Source organism: Psittacula echo (genome assembly GCF_963264785.1).
Source record: "Psittacula echo genome assembly, chromosome: 3".
NCBI lineage: Eukaryota > Metazoa > Chordata > Aves > Psittaciformes > Psittacidae > Psittacula > Psittacula echo.
In genome coordinates this window covers 113,863,252-113,885,938 of record NC_137736.1, presented here as the reverse complement: position 1 = coordinate 113,885,938, position 22,687 = coordinate 113,863,252, and the positions used below count along the sequence as shown (strand labels likewise).

General features: G+C 41.4%; 1 protein-coding gene and 1 long non-coding RNA gene across 2 annotated transcripts; one reads left to right on the top strand and one right to left on the bottom strand.

The window, feature by feature from the left end:
- On the top strand, positions 1-4,087 carry LOC308219116. The gene is made up of 4 exons (XR_013956454.1): positions 1-552; positions 1,730-1,892; positions 2,888-3,088; positions 3,952-4,087. It is a non-coding gene; the product is annotated as an uncharacterized lncRNA (long non-coding RNA).
- Positions 3,475-22,296, bottom strand: TMEM123 (transmembrane protein 123). Its single transcript, XM_080613680.1, has 6 exons — positions 22,165-22,296; positions 16,378-16,446; positions 13,570-13,638; positions 8,181-8,372; positions 6,600-6,753; positions 3,475-5,632 (listed from the first exon to the last, which is right to left on the bottom strand). Exons 1-6 carry the CDS (start codon positions 22,238-22,240, stop codon positions 5,608-5,610), a joined length of 585 nt encoding a protein of 194 aa, XP_080469806.1. The 5' UTR covers positions 22,241-22,296; the 3' UTR covers positions 3,475-5,607.
- Positions 22,297-22,687: the final 391 nt, after the last annotated feature.

The window sequence follows — 22,687 nt, the reverse complement described above, 5'->3', positions numbered from 1 at the left end:
ATAAATCCAAATATGCTGGAACAGAGCAGGAAATTGCACAATAAGTAACGTCCCAGCAGTAGCCTTCACATTTATTTGTGGCCTGGGGAAACTTTTTTAGGCAAAAAAAAAAAAAAAGGAGAAATTCCTGAAGGTTTCTAAGCTCACATGTTGGAGGGTGCAGACTTGGTCAGAATGAAGACCTTTGGGTGCTGTCTTCATTTGGCAGGTAGCGAAATAAAATACTTGGTACTTATGCAGTATAGGCTGTATTAGTTAAGATTGTGATCTCCTAATGGAATATAGCTTCAATTCTAAGGGAAGAATAAAGTCTTTAGAAGGGGTTGTCATATATGCAACAATCAAAAGCAAAACACACCACACTTATACAGATACTTGTGGCTTTTCTTTATGAACACTGTCAAGGAAAGGCTCACATAGTTTTTCTTCTAGCACTTTAGAAGCACCCATCATCTCAGTGCTGGCCAGGTCCAACACCTTGGTTTCCAAACTGCTTTCATCTTGATGTGGAGAAGGTCAGAACAAACGATAAACTGAAGATTGAGTATTGGGGTAAGAATATATTTCCTTTTGGTATTCTTAAACGAACACTGAAGAGCCTCTAGAACTTACAGAGTCCCTTGTATACTTTCAATTTTTGGAGCTCCTCAATTGGATGTTTTGAAGTGTAGGGGTGACCTGACACTGAAGAATAAAATTAATCACTGATCCAGTCTTCAAAGTAGTGTTTCAATAGCTAAGCAAACACAAAATTCTAACGCAAGCTGAAGCTTAGATACTGCAGGATCAACACCAGGAACTGGCAGTCCCTATGGCTGTGCTGTTTGTGAGAACTGTCAAATGCAGATTCCTAAAGCCATTTAACTTTCCTGGGTTTCAAGATTATCTTGGTCATACACCAACTGGGACTCCTTCAGTGGTGCCCAGAGAATGTGTTTACATCCTGCACAGATCCATTCTCATTGTCTGCTTCCATATCACAGCTAAATTCTTAACCTCTTGAGTTATGCTGGCAATTTTCTGTTGCTCTTCCACTTTGCTTTTGGCAATATTGTTATTCTGTTGCTTATATCTTTTTCAATAAAGCACGTTAAGAATGCTGTGTATGTCTTCAGGGCAAAAATAGAGTGGTGTGAGTATGTAAGTGTTAACAGTCTCTGAATAAAAAGGAAAGGTACAAAAGTAGATTTACAAAGAATTAATGTTTAAGTTACTGAATATTAATACAGTAACAGGCTTTAATGTCTCTCTATATATTTTCTTTAATTAAATTAAACCCCCAAATCTATCACTGCAGCATTTCTGGACTGCTTTGAAGCCTTTAAATGTAGGGTCCCATCAAAGCAATTACAATGGAAGGGCTATGGTTTGGTGCTGGAACACAGGCTGAAGGAGGGCTGCAGAAAAAGGAAAGCACTGTGGGAGGAAGGCAGGATGCTGCAGTCCTGAGATGTGGTCATATGGTTGATTTTTGAGGTGTCTGAAGGGCAAAAGCAATGTTCATGATACCTAAGGCAGCTATGTTCTGTAGCCACTGGATGACTTCCTAAGCCTGGAGTATTAACTGAAATAAATTTTGATATAAAGCACAAACCCACGAATGTTAGGATTAAGAATGGGTATAGGGATTGTGTGACTGAGATGTAGTGATCAGCTACATGTGGTGATGAATGCTGGTGATGGACTTAAAACATGATACTGTAAATGTAATTCTGTATTATGTCACCAGAGGGGCTCCTAATCAAGACAGAACTACGAACTGCATTGCTCAGCCATCAGTACTGGTAACAGATACACAGTCCTGCCGAGAGCATAAACTACAAACTGCTGAATCGACTTTACAATATTATTATAAACTCAGCTAAAGAACAGCTGAAAAGACTGACTGTAGAGTAAGTACACCTAGAGAAGGGGAGGAGCTACTTATGCTAACATTTTGTAGCATAAAATGAATATAAATAGATCATAGACTTGTGATTGAATTTAGAATAATTTATCACCAGAGAAGTGAATGGGAAGATACTTCTGTGACGAAAGATTGTATTTAGAAAACATTTCTTTACTGAGAGGATACTTAAACACTGAAACAGGTAAATGCCCCATGCCTGTCAGTGTTTAAGAGGCATTTGGACAATGCCTTTATGTGCTTTAACTTGGCCAGCCCTGAAGTGATCAGGCAGTTGGACTAGATAATCACTGTAGGTCCCTTACAACTATTCTATTTTCTATTCCCCACTTATCTGGGCTAGTGCAGGACTTAAGTCTGAGCCAAAAGACCTCTTTTCTGTCTTTTGTTCTTATTTCAGCTTTATACTTCATATTGGTCTACAATTTGGTAGACTCTTGTGGCAAACCCTTTCAGGTATGTTTTCCTTACAGAAACTAAGTACCAGTCTTTAGTTAACACAGTCAAGATTTTTTATTATGGGGCTAAATCAGTTAAATTACTGATACAGTCAACTCTTCTACGTGTGTAAAGCATAGCTAAATTCAGGTCCACTGCTTCTTCCAGTGTTATAGAGTGACATTAAGGACTGAGGCCTAAATCTATACTTAATTGGTGGTATGATACATTGAAAAGCTGTCGTGGAATTACAGAATGGTTTGGGTTGGAAGAGACCTTAAAGATCATTCAGTTCCAACCCTCTGTCATGGACAGGGACACCTTCTATTAGACCAGGTTGCTCAAAGCCCCATCCAACCTGGACTTGAACACTGCCAGGGACGGGGCAGCCACAGCTTCTCTGGGCAACCTGTGTCAGTGCCTCATGACCCTCACAGTAAAGAATTTACTAATATCTAATCTGAATCTACCATCTTTCAGATTAAATCCATTCTTCCTTGTCTTTTCATTATATGCCCTTGATTTCTTGTAGTTCCCTTTTAGGTTCTGGAAGCTGCTGTAAGGTCTCCATGAGCCTTCTCTTCTCTGGGCTGAACAATCCCCAGCTCTCTCAGCCTATCTTCATAGCAGAGCATAGCCTATCTTCCATCCTTTGGAGCATCTTTGTGGATTCCTCTTGACTTGCTCCAGCAGCTCTACATCCTTCTCGTGTTGGGGGCCGTAGAGCTGAAAGCAGTATTGCAGGTGGGGTTTTTGTCCTGTTCCTCCCACTTTACACCTGTGTAACAAAGCTGGGTTTTCACTTACTATTGGAAACAAATCTCACCTTTAACTTCACATTTATCAGTTGCACCTCACTTACTTTGTCTAGTACCCAGACACCTGAAAGGAGGCCAGGTTCTACCTTTTCACTGACACATCTGTAATCTTAAGCACATAATTTTGCTTTACTATAGCAATGCGACTGCAAAATACATTACCAATGAGATGGGCAAAAATGCCCTTGAGCTGGTATTCTAAGATTTTAAAGTATACGCAAGTGAGTACTTCTTAATCAGTAGTTATGACTGGAAAAGGTTGAGGGAATTATGAAACCATCTACTAAAATGAAAGTCCAACTAAACGTGATATAGTAACTCCAAAGATTAAATTTTATTTATTCATCTGTACAATAGAGGTAATCTCAGTAACTGAGTTGCACTTAATTTTCTTAATTTCTATAAAGGATCTACAGTTCTAGTGAAGAATTGTTTACAAACTCTTCAAGTCAAACTCAGGTTTTCCACTAAACCATGCAATTAGAAGAAATCACAAAAAGTTACTTTCAAATCACTCTTCCCCCTGGATCTTGACCTCAGTAAAAACCAAACCAGACCTGCTATGCCCACATCAGGTGCCTGGCTGGTGCTTATTAAGGCTACTCATTCGCCACGGTTTGCTGGAGTCAACTGTGCCTTGGACTCAACAGTTTTACTACTTGTAAAGGAAAAATACAGCTACTTCAACATTGCATCTCAGAAAAAACTATTGCTCAACAAAAAAGTTAACCTGTGTCAGAGCTGTAGTCTTAATTTTCCCTGATGAGTTGTATCCCATTTCCCTGACAGAGCTACATGCAGTTCCTGTTGTGGCCTTCCTCAACTGTGCCTACCTCCCCACTGGGCCCTGCATGATGGATAATGCCAGCAGTAACCAGGATGGTCAAGTCCCACATCAACTCTCTTCACCAAGGACAGGTCTACAAGCAGAGCCTGAGCAGGACTGAATAGTTACTCAGTGTTTCTTCATTCTTGCTGTAGTTTTCCTTATACCAGTGTAAATCAGGAGCCCATCTACTGAAGCCAGCAGGTTTACTTGTTTACCTCAGTGGAGAACTGATACAGAAGCAGCATCAGCCATCTTGCACAGGACCCCCAGTGTATTTGGGCCTTAATCTAAAGGCCTTCTGAGACATGGCCCATTGCCTTCAATGGCCTTTTGACCAGGCCTCTGTACACATGTGCAGCAGTACCAAGTTCTGAAAATAGTTATAAAAATGCAGATCATATTCTTCTAAAATGCTATCTTACACATTTTCCACTTCTTTTTGTAACTTCCAGTGCTTATCAAATGCTGCTAAAACATTACATACAGATTCAAGGGTTTGCTACATTCAACTTAAAGCAAATTTTCAGAAGCAGTTTTCATATTTTTTCATATTTATGAAGGTGCAATTAGATTTTAACATTTTTATTTTACTTTCAATTGCACATGCTTCATTAGTAGAACATGCTTTAAGAAAGAAGCTACGGATCATATATGCTGTTTTCTTATAAGCGCCCATTTGGAGAAAAGGGTTGATGGATGGATATCTCCAGTCTGTCCATGCTTCCTGCAGCTAAGCTCAGGAAAGTCTTTGCAGGTCACTGGTGAGATAATGACTGAAGTACACATTAGACTCATTTCGGTTGGAAAAGACCCTTAAGAAAGATCATCAAGTCCAACTGTTAATTCAGCACTGCCAAGTCTACCATGCCACTAAACCATGTCCCCAAGTGCTGCATCTACACATCTTTTAACCTCCCGAAGCACTGACTCCACCACTTCCCTGGGCAGTCTAATCCAGTGTTTGACAACCCCTGAATGGGGTGAAGAAGTTTTTTACAAAATTCAATCTAAACCTCCCCTGGTGCAACTTAAGGCCTTTTCCCCATTACTACCTTCTATACAGTTAGCAAAACATGTCCTCTTATAGCACAATAAAAATTGAGTTGTTCAAAATCCAAAATTTCTAAACTACAGTTTACATCAAACTTCAAAATAAATACAGTTTAATACAAAATCTTAGGAAAAAAAATACCCCATTTTACTTGCAAAAACCTATGCCTGGTCTCAAATGTATCTTAATTAATCTACTATATCCATTATAGAACACACCGGATTTATAAAGTATGTGAGAAATAACTAAACTTAATTGCAAGGCTGTGATCCACTGTGCTATTTTAGACTTGCGTGTGTACCTGAAAATGACTCAAGATGTGCGTTTCTTTACATTTGGTTATACATACTGAAAAAAGAAAATACTGTCTCTACAGAGCACTGAGTTCCTCTTCTCCTTATGAAAGCCAATGCAAAAAAATCAGGATGTTTAAAGAGCTTCTCAACATTTTGCAGGATCACACCCAAGGCAGGTCTAGAGACTGGTATCATCTTTATGAAAGAAACTCTTTCAGAAGCAAGTTAAACAGCTGTGACAGGATGGTTTCTTCTTCCCTGAAGTCTCTTTAAATGATGGCATCATGTTCATCACTGTAATAGAAACACATATTAATATTAATATGAATATTAATAGAAAACATTAATGTTCTGCAGTACAAGCAACTGTCAATATGAGAAGCAGCCACCCAGCTGCTGCTAACTGAGGAGGTTATTTTGTGAACAAAGAACATCTTGCTGGGAAGGACTATGGGCACATTGCTCTGGGAGTTACAGTCCTCTCTGAGCCAAATCCGAAGTTAACAGAAGAACTGCATTTTGCCAACACTCCTCCAGCTTCGCTAACTTCATTTTGGCTTTCATTCAAGTATATATTTTTACATCAGCTGTTGCACTGTCATTTTTATCCTATCTTACCCATATGCAGTAGTAACAGGCAATCAAAGCCAGTTTAAAAGCTCAGTGACAGGCTTCCTTTGTTTTAGATACTGTTGATGTAAGTTCTGTAATATCCATTCAAATACCAAGGTGGGTAAACATGCAAAAGGGACTGGTTAAATTCCACGACCAGCAAGCAAAATTCAAGATAGAGAGAAAATATGAGGCCTAAACAGTAACATTCCAACAAGTCTACTGACATCAGCTCACTTAAAACAAGCTTCTCAACTGAGATGGAGGATACTCAATAGGAAAAAGAAAAGCAACCTGTTTTTCAGAATTCACAGTTCTTAAACTAGTTATTAGACAAAGAGGCAAGTCTGGAAGCCTGGAAGAAAACTATGTAGAGCTGAGTATAAATGGCGAATGAGATGGTACAACTTTGATTGAGCTATTAACTACAAAAGGGGTGAGATGCAAGACAAAGCTCTCTCACAGAGGAGAGGCATAATGAGGAATAGCTGATGTGGTGAAAGACAAAATAACACAGTTAAATCTCTTAATGATGATAATATAATGTACATTAAACCAATGCGTGCATCAGTTCATTCTCCTTGTTTAGTTTGTCTGTGTGCTCTCAAGAAAGTAATACATAACAAGGGACAATCCCCTGGGAACTTACATGGTTCTGTATTGAATGCCTCTTCTAGAGTGATAGGTTTTGCATCCAATGTAGAGAACAACTAGGACTGCAAGCGTCAGCAGAATACCACCTACAAAACTGCCCACATCAAATCTGGAAGTTTTGGCTATGACAGCCTCAGATTTTGATGTGCCTGAAAAAAAAAGATAACAAAATGCACTTTTTACAGAGCTTGCAAAACTGTGTTTTGTGGGACTTGTCTATAATCCCGCCTACCCCACTGACACATCATCTAAAGACCCAGTCACGCAACTTTAACTTACCTCAACAGGCAGGACACCAGCCAAGAACACTGAAACCTAGAACTCCATTTTTAAGAGCCAGATTCTGGTTACACAGGATCCAACTGCTTGCTGTCTTTGAAAGACTGACTGTAACTTCTCTCCACTTTCCTCTTTCCCCTTCCATTTTCCCCCCTACTCTCCCCTCTTTCCACACATGCAGCTCCTGCCCTTCTTAGACCAGTTCTAGTGTTTTTCATATACCCTTCAATAAGCCAATTTAACTCACCAAGTTGGCCTGAAATTAATGCCAGAAATGAAATTAAAGAAGGAAGTTGCTTTAAATCACATGAGCATAGTGCATCAGCCTGCAGTGATCCAACAACCACCAAAATCAGCCAGCGTAGTTATGTGATGGGAGTAAAATACTTTTGGTGGCAATGAGCTGTTGGATTGCTTTACTTTGTCTCATGGAACTGTACCCTCACTGTCCAAGTGAGATCAGTTCTGCAGCCCAACACAAATATTGACAGAGATAACATGACCTCAGGTAAGCCATAGCAGTTTTGGTGTGAAAACTGGTTTTATCTGCTACAAACTCCCATGAAGACCTAGTCTGTGCATGTCTCTATTTGTACTTGCCACAGGGAGTGTTATGTGGCCAACTAGAAGTTCTGTTGATGACAGCTTTACCTACCTGACAACACTTTGCTGACATGTCAGTCACGCTAACCTGCTTGGAAGTGTAAGCATGAAGTGGTGTGAAGTAACCATAAGGAAATACCAAATTCTACACCTGTTTTTGGGTACTGTGAAACGGTATTTGACAACTTCTGCATGAAGAGAGATTCATTCATAGTCATACTCTACCCTCCGTTAGGGATAAAATTCATTACACTGCTAACAAAACTCAGTCTTTCTATCAAGGCAGCAGGCATATTTTGAGCCACATATCAGCTGTGAAAAAGGAAGTATTAAGAGACGGGTTCAAGTAAGCTGCAGAAGGGAGAGCTGAACAAATGCAGAAGTTGTATTTAAAAGCCAGGCTTTCTCCTAATACTGCTAATCTCTTTGCTGGTAGCTGCTGGTTCAAACCACTTGCATTTTATTTTATTTCCTAAATATACCAGGTCTCTCAGGTTAAGCAAAGCCTTATTTAAGTAAGTGGATTGCTCAGAGCAACATCATTGTAGCCAACTCAATACCAGAACCCCACCTTACTCTCCTTTTTCAGCATGCAAATACCTTCTTTTGTAAAACTAATAACTCTAAAAAACTCATGTACACGTGTGCCAACACATACACAAACCTTTATGAGCATCTTGAAATGTGAACTCACCTGTTACAGAAGTGAAAGAAATCTTGGAAGTGGTCACCACTGTAATATTCACTTGTGATGATGTGACTGATGGAGCTAGGGTGAATCTTGTTGTCTGGCTGGTTTTGGTGGGTTGAGTCGTCAAGATGACAGACATAGTGGTGTTGATGGGCTGACTGGTCCTGGCTGGGTGAGTAGTATGGGTGGACGTACCTGGGAAATTTTTGTGATATCACACAGAAAACTACTTAAAAAAATACACTGCATACTCGTTGAATAAAATAGTATCATGGCTAAAGAGAATGACAGAATAACAATGAAAATGCCACTGCATGGCTATCCAGCCTTGCATACAGACTCTTCCTCTATGCATTTCATTTGAAAAACCTAACTTGAGATTTCTAAGGCTCAAGGTCAGGAACAGTTTAAAGGAAAAGCAGTAATGAAAATCTGAATAATATTTAATAACTTTTAGAAGAAGGGTCCTGTAACACTCTCCAATTCCATAGAATCATGCCAAACTTACAGTATTTTAAAATGTGATGAAATCCTGGATCAAGATTAGCCTTCCATTTGAAGCACACAGCTTTCCAGAAAACTAAGCTTTTCTGACAAGAGGGAATTCTGTGGGAAAATGCCCTCCCTCCCACCTCTGTTTATTAATGATCTAATCTTTAATTTGCTTTTGAACAAAACACTGACTTTTATAAGGCTGCATGTATATTAAACTTACCAGAAAGAATTCTGTATGTATGTTAAGCTTAACGTTCAAAAAGTTTTCCACGTGATAAAAGTTCAACCACAGTAAATCTGCTGGCTGGTATTTACTTAGTAGTGAGCTTTCTTGCCAAGGTTAAAGCAAAGATTGGAATGTTGTTTCACAAGTTTAAGTGACACCTAATGTCTTTTACTTTGCTTTACTTAACACTTCCCCTTCCCTCCTCAGAAAGCAATAATGAATTGTTCAGAATGCCATGAAGCAAAATTCAAGAATAATAGAGATTGATATTTATAGCAAAATCTTTAGAACCTCAGTAGAAGGCAGCCAGCTAGAATGATCTTAAGAATACTTATTTTTCTAAGCAGGAACAAACAAGAAGCATATAGACTGTTATGCAACTAATATTTCTCTAAGAAGACAGCATGAGGCTTTTATGTATGAAGGAATTTTAGGAAGAAGCTCTCTTTGCAGCTACCTTAGAATAGTTAGGGTTGGAAAGGACCTTACGATCACCAAGTTCCAACCCCCCTGCCATGGGCAGGGACACCCCACACTAAACCATGTCACCCAAGGCTCTGTCCAACCTGACCTTGAACACTGCCAGGGATGGAGCATTCACAGCTTCCCTGGGCAACCCATTCCAGTGCCTCACCACCCTCACAGGAAAGAATTTCTTCCTTAGATCCAATCTAAACTTCCCCTGTTTAAGTTTAAACCCATTACCCCTTGTCCTATCACTACAGTCCCTAATGAATAGTCCCTCCCCAGCATCCTTGTAGGCCCCCTTCAGATACTGGAAGGCTGCTATGAGGTCTCCATGCAGCCTTCTCTTCTCCAGGCTGAACAGCCCCAACTTTCTCAGGCTATCTTCATACGGGAGGTGCTCCAGTCCCCTGATCATCCTCGTGGCCCTCCTCTGGACTTGTTCCAACAGTTCCATGTCCTTTTTATGTTGAAGACACCAGAACTGCGCACAATACTCCAAGTGAGGTCTCATGAGAGTAGAGGGGCAGGACCACCTCCTTTGACCTGCTGGTCACGCTCCTTTTGATGCAGCCCAGCATACGGTTGGCTTTCTGGGCTGCGAGCGCACACTGCGGCTCATGTTAAGTTTCTCATCGACTATGATAAGTTTCTCTTCTTCTGTATCATTTCTATAACCTAACACAAACTGGATTAATTTTCAACTCCACAAAAGCTTTTCATTATGGATATTCAAGTGTTTAATTATACTCATGTTTTCTTCAAACTTTCTAAAGCCGAAGCAACTGAAGAATAGGTTGTTTCATCTCAATTCCACTGCACACTTAATAAACTTCTGCTTTTTTATACAGTATCTAAAATGCTTCTGTGGAATAATCTTCCTTTAAGCGCTGTTTAAAACATGAGAACTTACACACAGAATGGTGTCTTTGCTAAGACTTATGTCTGCTTACAATACAGATGTGAACATCAAAAACATAAAACCAAAACAATACGACAGTGTAAGCATTCAGAAAGGAAACAACCTACACAACATTTTTGAGACATTTAACATTAAAACTACTTAAACAGCCCAATACAGTCCCATAGTAAATGTTATTTATTTTTCTGTTCTTTGATGTTATAATTGTATTGTGCCATAACCCTGGGAAACACTTTGAAATGAGCATTCATTGTGATGGAACAGTTGGAGTACTATATTCATGTGCTTACCTTGTTACAATTAGGAAATTCAGTTCCTCTATGAAGCATGTGTAAAATACATCAGATAAAATTCAGGGCACATTTTAATACTGACAGGTAAACTCCCCAAAGGCACAATGATCTATAAATATCAAACGGTTCCTCAGTGTAGGAAATAAGCAAGGAAATGTCTATATGGAAACCATCTACAGTTACATGACATGAAACCAGACCTGGTTACTGCATTCCTAATAGAAAGGGTACCAAAAAAAAAAAAAAAAGATAACTCTGAAAACAAGTGTCAACCAGTCAGTCTTCTGTGGGTTTTTCTTATTGTTGCTGGGAATTTTTTTAAGCCATGATTTCTCAGTGTCAAACTGGCTCCTGTTTCTGAGCAATATAATGGTTAATTGTTCCATATGTAACATTATTAAATGATGTTACACAAAGATGGGTGTTTATTCCACAAACATTAAATTACCCTACATAAAACTCAAGTCAGCACAAACAACATCCAAGCAGCAGCTATCATGAGGAATTTCAGCAAATCTGTCTATTACCTTTCCCCTCTCCTACTACTAATCCTTTTTTCTTACTTTACCAAGATTATAGCACTTGCTGATGTAACATAAAGAGCAAAATCTGGTTAATCCCTTACAGACTTATCTTTCATGATGTATTTAGCATCAGTCACTTCGAAACATCAGTGGGAGGCTCTCTGAGGCAGCTGGAGAATTTGGGAAGTTGACATGAATTGCGCATCAATCTGTTCTTCTGTATATTTTAAAGATATTTTACCAGCAAAGTTAAGATGAAAGAACATTTTCTAGCAACATCTGTCCTTTTATCTTTTATTTCCCTAATTATTTTTCACCCAAAAGACAGCTGGGCTTCACAGAACTTCATTCTAAACAAACCCAGACTGCCTGAGTGAATTTTATTATTTAAAAAGCAGACATGCCAGTAATGTAGTTAAGATTTATGATGCTTTATTTTAAAAAAGACAAGTATTTTACTTCATATGCTGTCTTTATTAGATAGCTATATCCATCAAATTATATATATAGTATAAAAATAAGAATTCTTAGCAGCATGCACTATTCCCTTAGTGTTCTAACTCACTAAGACCAAACACTACTCAAATTGCATAAGCACGATGCTGACATAGAAAGTAATTATTATTGAATGCTCTTCCTAAAACAAATAAATACTCTCTTTTGCATGGGAAATAACTGGAAGAGACTTTTGCTTCTGCCATGAAAAGCTTCCCCCAAAAAAGAAAAACTAAAAGAAAAAAGGACTTTAAGAAAATTAAGTACACATATCCTGCAGTCTTTATTCTGAAGAGGTCAAGACAGATAATCAAACTGGATGAACACTGGATGAACACTGGATGTTCTAAAATCTATGAAGTTTCTAACAAAGTAAAAAAAAAAAAAAAAAAAAGAGAAGGCTATGAATCATAAACCGTGTGAAGCAAGGCATAGCTGTCTGTTAGGTTTGTACTGTGCTTAAAAAGGCTCTTGCCTCTTTTTACTGTTATTATCCAAACACAGCAAAGCTCAGACCTCTGCAAGAAACCCATAATCAGGGCTGGAGCAGAGGGTGGAAGGGTTGGAACACAGGGTGGGCGAAACACCTGTGTTAACAATGACTTTACTCATGGGGAAGGCCCTAAGGCAACAAGGAGATTATAAAATTCTCTCCACTATTCAAGTTAGACATGCTTAAACTGGTACACTGCAGGCAATGGAATGAGACACCACACTACTTCCTTGCTATCAAATGGAAGGTCTTTGCATCTTTGCAGAGATTCCTTCTCCCTTCCCTCCCCTCGATACTTTATTCTTAAATGAGTAACTAGCAACTTCTGAGTGTGGTAGCTCAGAGGTTATCTGCAGACTAGAGAGACACAAAGCAGAGTTGTACTGGAAATGGCATGACATAGCTGGGACCTCATGATCAGCATGAAACTCCACAAACACACAAAGAATCCTACGGTAGGCACAATATTTCTGCCCTGCTTCCACATGGCTCTTAGCACAAAGGGCATCCAGTTCATGTATGGGAATAGCTTCTCTTCCCTCAGATACAACCTTTGATCTGTGCATCACAGACTGAACAACTGCATGACGTTAATTCTTATCTGATCTTTACTGATGTTGTAAAATATGCCTGTTCAAGTTCATCCAGAAAATTTTCTTTTTATTTCTTTTTTTTAATAATCTGATATTGACATAGCCAACAGCTGGAGCACTGCATATACAAGTGGATGAACTGTTTGTGTCACAGGTTAAATATCTGCATTCAAGCTTCCTACAAAGATGTGTTTTGTAAACACATTACTTATGTGGGAGCATCACTACAACACTGCAGCCTTGGGAAATCATGCTCACCTACAGTTCTTTTGCAAGTTCTGAAGAAAGAGGGTAGTAGTAGAACAATGGGAAAAGTACCCATGACAGATTGTCCCAGATCTGCTGCTTGTGTCTTACTTAACTCCAGTGTTTGGTGCTATGAGCTCTATAAGGACTATTCTCTATAAGGACTATTTTCTATGGTATAAGGTGCCATGTGTCTTACCTAAAAGGAAATGGACTCTTACTCTTGAAACTCAAGCCCCCAGGACTTCATTATACCCCAAATCTCTTCACTGTCAAATAACATTAAACAGATACGCACTGTTTGCACAATAACTGATACATGAAAATGGAAGAAATTTGCTTAGAGAGAAAAAATTAACATTAACTTTCAATTCTTCCTTGAAATTTTATTTTGATAACTGTTTTTCAATGGCACCAGAAATGTCATTGCTCCTACTGGAGAAGCATGTTATCTAAACCTGAAAAACAGTATAGCTTAATTTCAGAGTTGTTTTACAGGTTGTCTCTCAGCCCTAACATGATAATGCCTCTCTCAAATGCCCTCTTTTGTTGGGTATTTCATTCAAAATTGGATTTATCTGGGGTATATTTGCAACTAGCTTCTAGGTTCATAATAACAGATAGATGAACACATACATACCTACTGTAGATGTTGCTGTTGATTTTGTAGATGATGTAACAGTGAGATTGGAGGACAAACTACTATTGCCTTCAAGGAAAACAAAACAAGAAAATAAATATTATTAATTTTCATTTTAATGTACCCACAACACAATACTTGGGCTATCTCTGTTTGCAGGCTACAGGTGTGAGCAGAGCAGAAAGTATTCCATCCCAAACCAGATGGGTTTGCAAAATGCTTCCAGATCTGAGTGCAGCAAGAAAATTGTTACAGTGTATGTATAGCAGCACCCAAATCTGAATTCTTTACATCTCTTCTTTTTTTTCTCTTCCAGGTCTATATTATGTCCTATTCCAGTTGCTGTTACCAGCCATACTGTCACTGAGATTCTTGACCTACATAAGCACTGTGGAGTTTTTTTCCCCCTAGTTTTTATTCCTCTATTTCAGTTCTGCTTCCTGTCCATCAATCTTTTTTTTTTTTTTTCCTTTCGTTTTTCTGCATCTCATCTACAAACTGGTCTCACGCTGGGCACAGAGTAGTCAGGGAGGGAAAGACCAATACCCTGTGAAGCATCTTTCAGTAAGCTTATGCTCTTTCTACAGAAAGATGGTCTTAAGAATGTACCTGTTTCCAAAAACTTAAAATATAAAATGTGGTTCAGTCTTCATGGTTTTGTCCTTCCTTCCTTTCTTTCACTTCTACTTTACCAGCTTTCTTTTCAGCTACTCAAGCTACTTCTAGGTTCTCAGGCACCCTCCCACTTCTGTCCTCATTGCTGCGCCCATCTTCCAAGTTTCTTACAGATTAATGGTCTCCTCCTCCAGGCAAAGAGCTACTGAGCTTCCTGGTAACTCCCATTCCTGGAAGCACCACTGTCCATACTTCCCTCCCTTCATTCTGCACTGTTGTTTATGCCCATTGTGTGATTATTCTTTTCTCTGAAGTAACTGATCTTTTACAGCATCCTCCCACACTGCTAGCGCTATCTGCCTCATGGCAGCTCTAGTGCATTTCGGCATGGCTGGAAAATAAAAAGCATGACCTCAGAGATGATGAGAACAGCAACACAGCTACCAAAATCAAGAAGCCGATTTCCTTTTAACAGACCTGCTGTTCTTACCACTGGAGAAGTCTAGTCTAAATCAGTTCTGGCAACCCTCTTTGCAATTGCATATACGTTTTGAACAAGCTCAGGTGTAAAAACAAATGCAACAAATTTTCATCTTTATATCACCTACCAAAAAGAGAAGGGAGCAAATTACAGAGGGAATCACTTTGCGTTGTCATTGACATAACCCACTGTTGTGGTTTAAGCCCAGCCAGTAATTCAGTACCACACAGCCGTTCACTCACTCCCCCCTTCTTCCCCCTGCTCCCGGAGGGATGGGGAGGAGAATCGAAAGAATGTAACTCCCACGGCTTGAGATAAGAACAGTCCAGTAACTCAGGTATAACACAAATCACTACTGCTACCACCAATAATAATGAGGGTAATAATGAGGGAAGAGAATACACCTGCTCACCACCTGCAGACTGATACCTAGCCTGACCCGAGCAACGGTCTAACCCTTCCGGGTAACTGCCCCCAGTTTATATAGTGGGCATGCCGTGCTTTGGCTAGTTTGGGTCAGGTGTCCTGTCACTACTTCCTCTTCGCTTCCCCTCCTCCCTGGCAGAGCATAAGACTCAAAAAGTCCTTGATCAGAGTAAAAATTACTGAGCAGCAACTAAAAACATCGGTGTTATCAGCACTGTTCCCAGGCTGAAAGTCAAAAACAGCACTGCACCAGCTACTAAGATGGAGAAAAACGACTACTACTGCTGAATCCAGGACACCGACTATTGCATACTCCAGACACAACCCTTGGATATATACTGACATAGCTGGAATATTAAGTTGCAGATTTAAATTGCCTTTGAGAAACAGCCTGTGATTGTACAATTACAAATACATTTTTTTCTTGGATATGCTGACTTTTATAACAATGTAAGGCATGGATATGCCTATGGCTAAACCTTTCCAATACTGGCCCACTACTGTAACCAGAACACAGCTCTGGGTTTCCCCCAAGTTAAGAGTGCTTACTTCTGCAACCCTGGGAAAACAACTGGATGTGGACTGCATGCTTATACAGGTGAAAAGAAGCCATGTACACTGCCTGGGATTTGGGTGTGGAGTTTGGGAGTCAGCAATGAAATCAACTCATGACAGAATGAGTCAATGAGCAGAGTACTGGCTACACATTCCACTTGTTGGTCAACAGCAAGTGATACAAGCGAAGCAGTACAGGGCAAAGTCTCAAGGAATATGCCTTTTGCATGGTACATGCTTAAAGGTGTACAGCTTAATGCCATCAGAGTGAGACTACACCATGAAATAAATGTGTGCTTTAGCAATGAGCTCAAACACAGTGGACCTAGAATTCATTCTGACATTAAAAATAAAATGAAAGAGTGCCTTGCCTTTTTCTCAAGAGCACTCAATTCCAACCTAGCAGACTTCTTGAGCTGGTGGTTCTCTTTCTAACTGTAAATTGGTCTTTCTAGTTCTAGACATCAAATTTTCCCACTTTACTTCTCTTTTCTCTGTTGCTTTGGGGTACCTAAGTATATGAGGATTAAGTTGTGTTCTGCTATTCTTAAGTATCTTTAGTTTTCCTGGAATAGATGTGGCAATTAGAGTACCTCCCTCCTACCCTACAGCTATTCACAACTCAATAAAATGAAATAAAGGGCAAACTATTACAGGGCAGTTTAAGGTATACAAAATAGATACTGTTTTTTTTGATGCTACTGAGGAACACCAACAGAAATGCGTATTACCTTTCAACTTCGGGTCTGGAATCGTTGTGAAGGGCATAGTACTGCTGGTATTCATCATCTCTCCACTTCCTACATAAAACCCAAGAAGAATAAGATAGTTTTAGGTGCTTTACTACTAAGAAGCGGGGGGAGAGGGGAGGAAGTTTGTACAGCATCTGTCAATTGCTTTGGGCATAGAAGTGACTAGACTATTATGGACAGGAGTTAGGTATAATGATGATGTAAAAGCACAGTACCACAACAGCCTGCTCTTAGCACATTAAAAATGACATCTGCACTACCCAACCATCAAATGAACCGGAACTCCTTCCCATCCTCAGTTTCATCTTCCCCATCATCGCCATCTCAAATTCTCTTCTTCCTTGAGATGAAAAGAGACTGAAAGAAGAGGCAGAAAATCAGGCCTTCCTTCAGCGATAACATGAACCACATTACCTACAGCAGAAGAGAAAGAACTTCCCATGTAAGTCTTTTCCTATAAAGCCTGCAAGGCCTTTGCAGGCAGAGGGGCACTTGCTGTGCCCCTACATGGGCAGCATGGTGAAACAGTAAACTCCATTCAGAAGTTACATTGCTTAGTTTAGGGCTAACAGCATGCTAATGTACCCATAGAGCATCTGACAGGTGGAAAAGTGAGATAGAGAAGGATGACATCTCCAGTGAAGTATCACCATACCCTAAAAAGTTCCTCTGTCCTTAGGCCTGGTCTACAGACAAGTGGAAACAACACAGAATGAAAAGTCTGACACTCACATGCATGCAAGAGGATCACTCGTGGGGATTCTGCCTTTGCCAAGCAGCTTTTGGTTTTGATCACTTACAACAATATTCTGCTAAAGGCAAGCGAATAACCTGAACTAAGTATCACAGAAATAGGGCATTTTCTTAGTGGTTCCAAAACCTTAGTGAAGATCTCAGAAATGTAAAATTTGCAACTACAAATGGCAAACCACTTGTCATATCTTACCCCTGTAATATGAAGACTGGGGACAGCGCTGCAAGATATGCCAGACTTTTTAATTAGGGAGCTTAGGCAAAACAGACAAACAAAAAACAAAAAAAAAAAAAAAAAGGAGTATGGGGAGTATGGGACATAGGTGAGGGACATAAGCTTCCCAGGGAAGGACCCAATCCTGCAGACCAGGTCACCCCACATTAAACAATGATCTGAGGAACCTAAGCCAACAGAACGTTACCCCCCAACAACAACAGCACACAATGGGCTTTTTTGCTGCCTCAACCAGCAGAATGTGCTCCCTGTAGAAATGAAAAGATGAAAGACAGAAGCAAGAATTAGAGGTAGAAGAGAAGACAGGACTGTATTAGTCCTAGTTCGGATCAGCTTGGATTGCACACCTTGAAAGACATCAAGGACCTTATCCAGCTTAAAAGATACTATCTTTTTTTCCCCCTCCTCAAAAAAACCCCAAAGATTGACAGGTTTCTTCATTTGGATCACTAGCGGCTGCTCCAAAATACAAGTACATCCTAATATGGGGTACTGCATTAAGAATATGCCACACTGGAATACATGGCACTGAATAAGACAAGTGAGAAAATCTTTACATGACACTATTCCCAAACTGCTGTCTATCCTCAGACTGTGGTTTTGGATTTGAAGCAGTGTGTATTACTGCAGGGACAGCAGGAGACTTCATCCAGGGGGCAGGAAGAACTCTTGGGTTAAAGCAAAAGGAAAAGCAGCATATGCTTTTACACAGCGATGGCTCTGACAAGAACCGGAGATTCATTTGAGACCACAGACTGCACAGGGCACCTGGCCCAAAGCAAAACAGTGTGGGTTTCTGGCCTTCTCCAGAGAGCAGAAGTGCCAGGGCCAGAATTCGGCACTGACCGAGGTGTACACATGCAGGTGTGAGTATTGATTCTACAAATCTTGATAGAGAAACTCCGTACTGATGCTTGTTTCTGCTGTGATGGAGGGTAAAGAGGAAGGCGAGGAGAAACGAAGGATCTCCCTGTTAGTTTTTCATGATGAAACAAAACCGAACCAAGGAAATACCCAAGGTAAAACAATGCACCACATACTGGAAAAGAATAGAGAAAGGGCATCAACAACATTTTTGTCAAACAACTGTTTTCCTGTGTTTAAGGCTAGGTGCAGCTGCAGCTCAAAACGTAACTGCTTGTGGCTCGCTGGGGTGTATCTGAAGGGAGGTGTGCTTCCTGTGAAACACTACTGCACAGTCTGGTACACCGAGTGCCTGCAGGGCCCCTCGCGGTTTTGTTGCTCTACTGCATAAGAAGACAGAAGCTGGAGCCAATCTGGATAAGCAAACTTTTAAAAGGCCAAAATTAGGACAGTTTTTCTAGCTTTATAGCTGGAATTCAGCTTCCAGAACTGGAAGTCAGACACAGGAGCTGAAGATCCATGCTTCTGCTAAACACAGAATCACAGGGTGGTTTGGGTTAGGAGGGACCTTAAAGATCATCCAGTTCCAAACTCTGCAACAGGCAGGACACCTACCACTAGATCAGGTTGCTCAAAGCCCTGTCCAACCTGGCCTTGAACACTGCCAGGGAAAGGGCAGCCACAACTTCTTTGGGAAACCTGTGCGAATGTCTCACCACCCTCACAGTAAGTATCTTCTAATATCCCATCTGAATCTACCTTCGTTCAGCCACTTAGATAGATGCAGGGTAAGTGACAGGGATAGCTCCCGTACTTACTTGAAAATGAACAGGACAAGATTTTAAATGGACTTGATTTTGCCAGATCATGAAAGGATCAACACAGTGGATAACACCCATGAACCTTTACTGTTAGGAATCTGCAGTTTCCAGCTCAGGCAAATACAAAATTACTGTTCTCTGTAGATGAAGCCTGGTAGAAGAAGCACCCACAGATGGGTGGACACTACTCATTCAATTTCCTGCATGTGACAAAGGTCAATTTGCCCACTCCTGCAAAGTTATTTAAGATAAACATATTTGTTTATCTTGACAAATAAGATTTACAAAGAAACATATCTGTAAGGACTTGTAAACTTTACGTCTAGTCTTAACTGAACCTCTTTGCAGAAAGATGTTCATGTATAAACTCACATTTTTGCTAAGTACAACTTTACAGGTTCATTTTGTGGACATTTCAAAAGTCATACATAAAATTTTGTCTTTGTATCTTCTCAAGTTTGATGCACTGCCGTCAAGTAAGAGAGGTTTATGACCAAGTCATTCCATTTTTTGTTGGCTTAAAAACCAAAAAGTACAGAGGCACTGACAATGCACAGTCCATCAGGAAGATCTCAGAATTGGACACCAACCTCAAAGCAATCTAAATGAGTAACAGTTAAGGTGCTGCAATGGTTAAAGCAGAGATGTTAAGAGCAGCAACTTCTATATAACTCTGGCCTAGAGAGTCTCCACCATCAGGATACTCATTCTTCTCAGTTGAAATGAATGAAACTCAAATTCTGGAGATTAGAACACAAACAACCCAAAATCTCCTGTAACATCTGCCATGCAATTTTAACAAACTTTAAATCAAATCCTGCTATCTGGAAACTTTATTTCTTTTCCCTTTGACTCAAGAAGGTCTTTTGGTACCTATTTTGAAGTGGCATTCTTCATTTACCAAAAAAGTAGGTCATCCTGAGACAAAGGTCAGGCAGGATTACACCAGCAACTTTACGGACATGCCTTAACATTGTGAAACTACCTCACAGTCTTGCAAAACGAAGTGTAAACACCACTGCATAGATGCTTAAGGGAAAACATAAATGAAACTAACAGATTCTCAGTACTGGTCAATTTGAGAATGAAAAACAGCATCTTTTGCTGTTGTTTCTAAAAGAAGTTGAATCTAAGAGAAGTAAGGAGATCCCATGCCTGTTTTCAGGTCTGGAGGTTGCTGCTGCTTATTTTTTGTATTGCAAGTAGTTTTGTATACAGGTAAGCTCTTGGAAGATGTTGCTATCTGTTCTGAACAGGAGGAGGATGGGAGCACCTTCCTGCCAGGCAGCATGATTCTCCTTACTCGCTTAGATATCAGGAAGCCAGCTGGGCTCTACATAATAGTGGGAAGGATTTTTCCTAAACCATAACATTTTGGTGAGCTTTCTTCCACTGACTTATATTGAAATAAACTGTCCAGCAGAGTAAAAGAACAACATTACCATGAAATAACCAGCTTGCCCAAAAAATTTAACTGGAGTAAGGACAAATCTACTGGGAGTAAGAGCAAACTTACTGCCACTTTCACTGTTTGCAAATCATGGTATTTGATGGGTTTCACACTTTCTCTTGTGTGTTCATTAGTGAATCATAAGCTTTTGCTGAGATCAACACAAATCTCAGCAGTAGCTTCTGGAAGTTTCTGATTAAGTGTGCAGAAAAAAAAGATACTTCAATAGATACACTAGACTGAACCTTAAAAGGGCACAACTTCTCTCCATATATTATAAACAGGGTCTATACCAGGAATTCCTATATAAAGGAAAGACTGCATTTGACCATCAAAAATTAGATGAGATCATCTCTGCCCCAGGAGACAGCACCAACTGAATGCTCAGTTAAACCAGCACATGCACTCAGGAAGCAGCACGATAAACGATCAGGCCAATCTTACATCAAATTAAATGACTGTCTACTGTGTGAAATGAAGGCCATAAGATCCAAAAGGCAAAGCAACAAACAGGATACTGGTAAACTTCTTAAAAAACAGCTTGGCTTGGGGTTTGTTTTTGGGGTTTGGTGTTTTTTTTTTTGGAAGGGCAATTATAAAGCTGTACACTTCCCTCATTTTACATTTTTAATATCCATCTGTAATTTAGACTAGATAACATATTAACACTGCTGGATTGACTGATAATCCTCAACATTCTATACGGCAAGTTAATTATGGTACCTATCTTTTGGCTTCTTTACTTTGGGAAATTATGGGGCACTGTATGGGGCATTTCAGTCTTCTGAAAAGGCAGTTCTAGGAGCTCAGACTCTTCTGTCTCTCATTTTATTTGAGTGCATGTCGATTGTTATCCCCCGAATCTGGTCTCCTACCACCCGAGTTAAAGCACAAGAAAACAGGAGGCTTTGCATTGACTAGAATCTGCCGTTGAAAGAGGGCATCGTTGCAAGCGTCCGGCAGAAGCACGACAAAACACACCATCTGCCCCAGCAGCAAAGCCACCCCGAAGCTGCAAAAAGCCACTGGCCACAATGACAGCGTGCCTCGGGGAACAGCGACAACACGCAAGGAAAGCATTTCCTCCCAGCCCAGTCCAGCCCGGCCTAGGGCACCGCAGTTTCTCCCGCTCTCCAAAGGCCCGCTTGTCCGGATACCACCACGGGCAGGCCCCCGTCAACTGCGGGCTCTGGGGAACATCTCCCGTTCGCCCCGCGCCGTCTCCCAGCCCCTGCTCGCACTCGTAGGGGAGCAGGGAGATGGGAGCCGCGAGCGGGCAGGGCCGGGCGCGTTTGTGCATCCCCCGCTGTGTGTGAACCCTCACATCCCAACCATCCCTCTCTCTGTGCCCTTCAATTACGGTTTCCACTTCAAACCCATCCCGAGTACCGAGCTTCTCGCTCCGGTCCCGGCACGGCCCGGCGCACGGTGCGCTCTCAGCTCTTATGTGCCGCTGGGAAGAAGCAACCGGCAACCCCCCAAGCTTGCTCGCAGCTAGAAACCCGAGCCAAGCGGCACTCCTTGGGGCAGCGAGGGCGCACCCGCACTCCCGGCTGCACTGCAAGGCCTGGGTCCGCAGGGCTACCAGAGAGAAGCAGCGCTGTCGCCGCCCGCCCGCCCGTCCCGCCGCGTGCGCTACTCACGGGAACCGGGAACGAGCAGCAGCAGCAGCAATGCTGCCGCCCGCACTGCGCTGGAAGCACCGGTGAGGGGCCGCATGGCCACCGAGGATACGCGGGACCACCGGAACACGCCGGGAGCTGCCTGAACGGGCCGGCACAGCGGAGAGAAGGGGAGGTCTAAACCGCGCAGTTCCGCCTCCTCAATGCAGGCCGCAACCTCAGCCCGCCCCTCCACGGGGACGTCCCGCCGGGGTCCGCCCCGTTCCCCGTCGCGCCGGTTTTCCAGCAGGGGGGACTGTCGTGTGTTGTGGTACCGCAAGGAGAGACCAGTTACAACTGGAAGCGGTAGTCGGGCACCGTGAGTGCCCGCGGGCGCAGGGGGAGCAGCGGGAGTGCGGCCTGCAGACAGCGCTCACCTTGCTGGTGTGAGCCGGTCCCTTCTAGCTCACACAACCCCACGCAACGCTACAGGCTAGGGGAATTGCTGCTAGAAGGCTGCCCAGAGGAAAAGGAGGTGCTGGCTGGCGGCCCCCTAACATGAGCC

Bases quoted from the DNA above. Each gene is read 5' to 3' on its own strand.
- TMEM123 (XM_080613680.1), bottom strand. From the start codon at position 22,240: ATGCGGCCCCTCACCGGTGCTTCCAGCGCAGTGCGGGCGGCAGCATTG. The intron at 13,639-16,377 runs GTAATACGCATT...TTTTCCTTGAAG, and splicing joins TCCAGACCCGAAGTTGAAAG to GCAATAGTAGTTTGTCCTCC. The intron at 5,633-6,599 runs GTAAGTTCCCAG...TTTCTATTACAG, and splicing joins GGCATTCAATACAGAACCAT to TGATGAACATGATGCCATCA.